This window comes from Dichomitus squalens (assembly GCF_000275845.1).
Source record: "Dichomitus squalens LYAD-421 SS1 unplaced genomic scaffold DICSQscaffold_19, whole genome shotgun sequence".
NCBI lineage: Eukaryota > Fungi > Basidiomycota > Agaricomycetes > Polyporales > Polyporaceae > Dichomitus > Dichomitus squalens.
In genome coordinates, this window is record NW_006766901.1 from 232,037 (window position 1) to 238,721 (window position 6,685).

At 58.3% G+C, this 6,685-nt stretch overlaps 2 protein-coding genes across 2 annotated transcripts; both read right to left on the reverse strand.

Annotated features, from left to right (window-relative positions):
• Positions 1-316: 316 nt before the first annotated feature.
• Positions 317-1,467, reverse strand: DICSQDRAFT_30293 (uncharacterized protein; the record flags this gene model as incomplete). The annotated part of the gene is made up of 5 exons (XM_007366625.1): positions 317-427; positions 496-654; positions 763-830; positions 1,013-1,279; positions 1,362-1,467. Coding segments are annotated over 5 exons (711 nt in total), but the record flags the coding sequence as incomplete, so codon positions are not given.
• A 734-nt stretch (positions 1,468-2,201) lies between these two features.
• On the reverse strand, positions 2,202-5,483 carry DICSQDRAFT_155688 (OPT oligopeptide transporter). Its single transcript, XM_007366626.1, has 8 exons — positions 5,412-5,483; positions 4,842-5,321; positions 4,701-4,760; positions 4,553-4,643; positions 4,486-4,494; positions 3,967-4,431; positions 2,541-3,903; positions 2,202-2,467 (listed from the first exon to the last, which is right to left on the reverse strand). The coding sequence occupies exons 2-8, from the start codon at positions 4,991-4,993 to the stop codon at positions 2,421-2,423; spliced, it is 2,187 nt and encodes a 728-aa protein (XP_007366688.1). The 5' UTR covers positions 4,994-5,321; positions 5,412-5,483; the 3' UTR covers positions 2,202-2,420.
• Positions 5,484-6,685: the final 1,202 nt, after the last annotated feature.

Here is a 6,685-nt window from a genome sequence, read left to right on the forward strand (position 1 = left end):
GGAAGGTGCCTGTGAACGTGGATATGAGCAAACCATTGAGTATGACACGCTCAGAAGGTCTCATTGGGCTTCGCCACACTGGCGCGGGCGTGCTGCCGCATTGTACAGTACTCACCGGAGGGGCCGAGGTCCGTGAGGTTCCCGTCGACTTCGTACCAGTAGCGGAGCCCGTGCTGGCACTAGAGCCGGTCTGGCTCGCGGCGCCGCTCGTCGTGCTAGGCACGCTGCCAGACGGCGTGGTACTGGCAGCAGCAGTAGTAGACGCGGGAGCCGAAGTGGTCGAAGCGGACACAGGGGGCGTCGAGATGGTAACACCGTTAGCGATCGTGTTAGCCTGCTGGCATTGGGACTTGGGTGGGGCAGGGTGGGCATCGGGCGTGGAAGGCTGGCCCTGGTGGAAGGTGGAGGTGCCGTATACACCCATGGGCTATACGCATTGACGTCAATTTTTGCTCAGCAAGGAGCATCGTTGAGTAGAGGAAAAGAGAGGCATACCTCGCCGCTGTCTCCATGGCAGGAGTCGAAGGAGCCGGCGGAGTAGTCGCCAGGCATGTTCCAGTCGCAACCCATGACATCGTAGATGTGCTGGCAGAGCGCAGCGGCGTTGGGGCCCTTGCACGCGCGTATACAGAACTCGTTATAGGCCATGAAGTTCTACAGGAGCAAGTCAGTTGTGGTTTACGCTTGTCTGAGCGCGTCTTCTTGCGCGCCACAGTCGAAGATGTACATCGTGGCAGTGCGCTGGTCAAAAATAGCACTCACCGTCCATTCGTGCATTTGAGTTACGCTGCCGAAGGCGTTGGAGAATACGAGTCCGCCAATCGGATTGCCTGTTTGCCATCATCAGCATCGACTCAGATGTTCATAGACGCCAGGCGTTCAATAGCATCACTAGTTTGGGCGAGCTCCCAGGCTGGGGAGGCGTTATAATCCACGCGCGTGGTCGGACAGCACAGCGACCAGAGCGCAGCCGCCCATCGAACACAGAGGCAGAATTCGCATCGCGACTCACCGTTGCCGTCCGCGCCGTGCGGGTCGAGCTCTCCTCCTTCGTCGCCCTGAGGGATGTTGATCTTGGTGAAGTCGCCGACGCCGGTGACCTGGACATAGTCCGGTGTCTGGACGAAGTGCGCGCCCGTGATCGTGCCGTCCGGGATGACGCGCGTGCCGTGGCCGCCCTGGACGCACCACGCGACCTCAATGCGCTCCGTGTCTCCGATCGTCGACGACGCGCCGGGATTCGGAGGCGCGAAGAGGCAGAAGTCGTCGAGCGAGTTCACTATTCGGGGACGCGATAGGGGTCAGCGCTCGGGCGATCCACGCGCCGGCTCAGGGAGCTTGGGCTGGGGGAGGGGGCTCACCGTAGACGTTCTGGCACATCGAGTTCTGGTCGTTGCCGGTGCCGCACTTGTTGGTGCCGGCCTGGCCCTGTTCAGACTTGTCGGGGGCATCGTCTGGGGTGTAGGTCGCCGTGTAAGACTGTGCAAAGACGGCGGACGCGAGCGCGAGCGAGGCGAGGGGAGCGAGGCGGAACATCGTGTTAAGGAGGGGTAGGGAGTGATTATCAGGGCTCGAGAACGATACAGGACCGAAGTCCGGGAAGCAGGGGAGGCACACAGGGAACTTGAAAGGGGGCAGGAGGGCACACTTGCGCGTACGAACCCGATAGCTTTAAGAGATACGACGGCCTGGGGAAATATGGCCATAATGTGCCGCTGGCGGAACTTGCAAATGCACTGACAGGGCCACATAGCGCGCGCCATCAGCTGTCCCGCCGGTGCAGCTCTCGACAATGCCATTCCCGGCTCGGGGCGGGGATAGCTTGCCATATTTTGATTGACGTCCGTTATCGCTGGGCCTGTTACAGCGAGGATTGTATTCTGATATCATCCTGGTGCGTCGCTAGCGGTAGCCTGATCATGAGTCAGTCTCGAGGTGGCTTTTTTTCCACGCGGCCTAGACATCACAATATCGGTGTTGAAGTTCGAAGATGCGGAAGATGTAGCAGCCCGAGATTCAGGACCTAGCGCTGAATTCACAGCGCGGGCACCGCATCCCCTGTCAAGTTGACCGCCGCGTAAGACATGCTAGCCGCGTGCCAGACGATCGAAAACCACCGACCGGACTCGCCCGACGTCTGGGCCTGATCATAGCAGCGCCTACCGATCACACTGAGGACACAAGCCAATGGGAGGATGAGGAGTAGATTACAGCGGGCTAAATAGGCCGTGGCTCGTGTCCCGAGTGCCACATCGATCCTGTACACTACATTAGCTACAACAGAGACACACCTAGACGAATAACACGTAAGTCATGATGCGAGTTACATACAACTCTATTTGTTGCGGAGAGGGACGTCTTCAACGTTAACACGCCTCCATACCCTATGCATAAGTAACGGAAGGGATGAGTATCTCAGACTACCCGCAGAACTCGAACCCAGGGCAGCCGATGGCGGTGCCGTAGACTGCGAAGAAAAAACGCGGGGAAAGGAAGATCAGCGCGAGATCGACACGAGATGATGGGGATATCACACTCACGGGACCCGTCCACCTTCGCGACGGCGAGCAGCGCCTGCAGCACGCCCCCGAGACCCTCCCCAGCGAGCATGCCCGCGGCGACCGCGAACATGTACATGCCGAAGCTCGAGGGGTTGCGCAGCGCCCAGAGGTAGTTGAACACCGAGCCGGCAGCCATCGCGATCGAGTAGTACACCTGCGGGGTGACGAACGCGAGCCCGACCGCGTTCCAGTTCGGCACCCAATGCCAGTACTGCTTCGGGATGAAGAAATACTTGACGACCACGGAGACGACGGAGAAGATGCCGAGCCCAATCGCGGTATAGCCGGAAGACGAGGGGATGGGCAGCTTGGGCGCGGAGACGGCGGAGGCGACGGCCGCCCACGCGCTGACGGAGGGCGCGCCGTATGTGCAGTCCCCGGACGCGGGCGGGTAGAGGATGCACGGAGAGGCGGTGGTGAACAAAATGAACAGACCGACGTTGAGGAAGACGGCCACGACGGCGCCGCAGAGCTGCGCGACGAACTGGTTGCGGGGCTTCGCGCGGAGCAGGTAACCGGTCTTCAGGTCGCCCGTCATGTCCGTCGATTGGGCGGCAGAGCCGGCGGCGATGACACCCGCGGTCAAGTTCATGGTCTGGGCGGGGTTCTGGGACAGGTGTGCGGCCTTGCCGATGCCACCGAAGATGAGCTGGGACGCCTTCGCGACGGTCGAAACGGGGTTGATATCCGTCGTGCCGGCCGCCTGCACGCCGATGAAGGAGAAGAGGAAGCCGAGGACGAGCGAAAGGATAGCCTCGCCGACGTTCATGGAGAACATCTTCGCAAGGATCGCGCAGCACATGATGATCGACGCGAGCAGGCCGCCAGTCCACCAGAGCGTAGGCACACGGTCCTCGCGGGGGGACAGGTCTTCGTCGGTGGCGGCGTCGTAATTCGGGTCCTCGCGGAACCACGTGCGCGGGTCGATGCTGAAGCCAGTCTTGCGGAGGTTCTCGATAACGGAGCCAGAGTTGATGGCGAGGTCCGCGAACGAGTAGAGCATCATCATGAAGACGCCAGGCCACAGGAGCCAGTAACGAGGCGAGGGGTGGGTAGTGTAGAGCTTCGGATCATTGAACGCGAGCGAGTTATAGGTGATGAGCGGATATTCGTCCGAGATGGCCTTACCGAAGGCAAGGCCGTTCTTGACTAGCGAAGGAGCGATGACGCCCCACGCGAGGACAGAACCACCGAAGAAGCTCCAAGAGGCATTAATACCAGAAAGCATACCGGCACCGAAGAACGCGGGCGTGAACTCGATAAACCAGCCATAGTTTTCGAGAGAGATGATGCTGGTGAAGCCGAGGCGGTACAGGGTCCAGCCAATGTGCCAGTCGAAGATCTATTCAGTATGAACCAGTCAGCGATCGACCACTCCCGAGTTAAAGGATGAATATCTGCTTACGACGCCGGGGGCGTATCCAGTCATGACCTTGAACACGAACACGATGGCGAAGGCGGACAAGAGCGCGATTGATTTCTTGCGCGCGGCAATCGCACCTGTGCGGGTGTTGTGCAGCGCGCGGATCGTGATGGCGGTAGCGGCGGGTGTGGGGAAGGTCAGCTTCTGCCTGACGATGTAGTACTTGCGGAGCGGGATGACGAAGAAGACACCGAAGAAGCCAGCGCTGACGGTGAGTGCGATCAGTTTACCGATATCATGCTTGGGCAGTTCCGAAAGCAGGCCGAGACGATACATGGCAGGGATAGCCGAGACGAAGAGGATGCCGATACCACCAGCGGCGGTGGCCGCGGACTGCACCGTACAGTTCTCCTTGGGACCGAAAGGGCCCCCGAATAGGCGGCCAATTATGCCGGACTCTGGGAGCGCCTTGGAGATGGGCTTGATGATCGCAAATCCGAGGATGGACTGTATGTGCCAGTCAGCTTACAGGTGCTTCCTTCAGCGTTCGCGTGCACTTACACCGAACAGCTGTCAGAGCAATGCGAATCAGCCACCTGTCCCCTCAAGCACTGATCGTCCAACTTACTTGCGGTCCGAATGTGAAACCAGTCTTGAGTCCGAGGTAGATGTTCGACGCACCGACCACCGCGCCCAGACAGCATCCTACAAACACCGCTCTACGAATCACCATCAGTTGGGCGCAGTACGACACCGGCAACACGAGAACGGCCTACCGGATAGTGAGCTGGTGCGTCTCCTCGATCTCACCCTCTTCCGGGGGGAATGGCCGTGTGCTGTAAGAGGACAAAGACGAGAATCCTGTGTCAGTCCCCAAGCCGGGCGCTGGCACGAGCCCGCAAGAGACAAACACTCACATATCCGGCGCGGTGTAGTCGAAGTGATCATCGTGGTCGTGTTCGTGATCCTTGGCCAGGTTTTTCTCGTCCGACGAGCCGCGCGAGCTCGCAGTGTGGTTCAGCTCGTTGAGGCCATGGACCCGTTCGGGCTCGTACGCTGTAGACGACATGGCAGCAGCGCTGGCGCAAACACTGGCAGGACACAAGCAGTGAAGGCGGAGCTGTCACAGACGAACCGCGAAGGTCGTGAAGTCGTAGGTCGCGAGACGGGAGGGGATCGCTCGCGGGGCGGCTACTGCTTATATATCCGGTCGATTGACTTCCTAAAAGCTCGAGATCAGGCATTGAATGGCGACACCAACATGACTCTTCGCGCGTTCGGGCTCCGGACCCAAACCATCGTCACGGATATGGAGCATGCTGATGGAGTGTCAGTTGTGGCGCTGCGTGCCAAGTACTTACGGGCGTCCAAAGCTGTCCGGGGAGCACGAGCACGCCCTGGAAGGAAGTCAGCATGTGGACAGGTACACCTCCAGACGAGCAGGGAGGGGCCTCGGCAGAGAATCTTTGATGGGTTGAGTGACTCACGCGATCATCGCCGCCGATTCGCTTATGTACTCCGCGATAGGCCCTCCAGGCTCCTTGGACGAGCAGGGTCACCTAACAGCGAGTTTGCGATAAGCACATAGAGCTTTTTTCGGTTGTGCTCTTACCCGCACTGAAGAAAGCAAAGGGGAGAGCGCTCGGATGGATGTCGACCAAGCGACCTGAAGTGGGGGTTCGAATTAGACTCACATGGAAGGCGAGGTGAACGCGGGGAATATCATGCGCTCAATATCATGCGTCGCTGATGCCCAGCCTTCAAATTCAAATGTCACAATTTTCAGCTACAATACATACTTACATACTACTTACCTAGCACGCAAGAGGTACCATGCACCGACAGCGGCCCATGAGTAGGCATTCCATGGATCGTATGGCGTTGCAAAAGTCGAGGTTACAGCGATGTGCAGAATGATACGGAAAACGCAATTCGCGCGAGACCGGCGCTCAGAGAGACGCCAGACGGTCACGGGACTCAAACCCTGACCGCTGTGACTTTGTTACTCATTGTGACAGAGGTGTGACACTTGGCCCTGAAGCACAAATGCGAAATCTCTTCATTGGGCAAGTTAGTTATTGCTTCATGAGACATAGATTATGCCTTATATGTTATAATAATGTTTGATATGCTCCTCTATCTGCTATTATGAGCCTTGGGGGACCATCCTGAAGGGCTACTGTGACCAGGATAGCGCTCGGTCTCCGGCTCTTTCCTGGTGTCCGACAGCCCGGCACAGCGTTTGGGTCTCCGAGCGCCCAACAGGCGCTGGCTCACAAAAAATGCGTGTTGAACTTGGACTTATCCGGTCCGGACTACACGAGGCTATGCGTCTCCTAGTGCTTAGCTGTAGTCGCTTATGTAGTATGTGTTGAACAGGCGCTGGTTTACACAGCTTGCCTAACACAGCCGTCACAAGATATGGAACGGCACAGCCGGTTACTGCAATAACCGAGGCTGTACTACTCATGTGGTACACACACAGCTTCGCTGTGTACGCACTGCTTCTCTGTGCGACTGTGCATCCTGGGAATGTACTGTATAGTACTACGTAGCCACAGATGTACAGTAGTATATATAGGGGACCTCTGTACCCCCAATCTACAGTTCAGTTCACTCGAACATCTCCTCTCATCGCTCTAACAAGCCTCTTACAACCAACAACCCTTCTAGGTGAGTTGCAGGCTATCCGCTGTCGTTGCCACCCGTGGGAGAGGCCTTCGCCCCCCGGGTTCAACAGGTTATGAGCCCTGCTCGACGC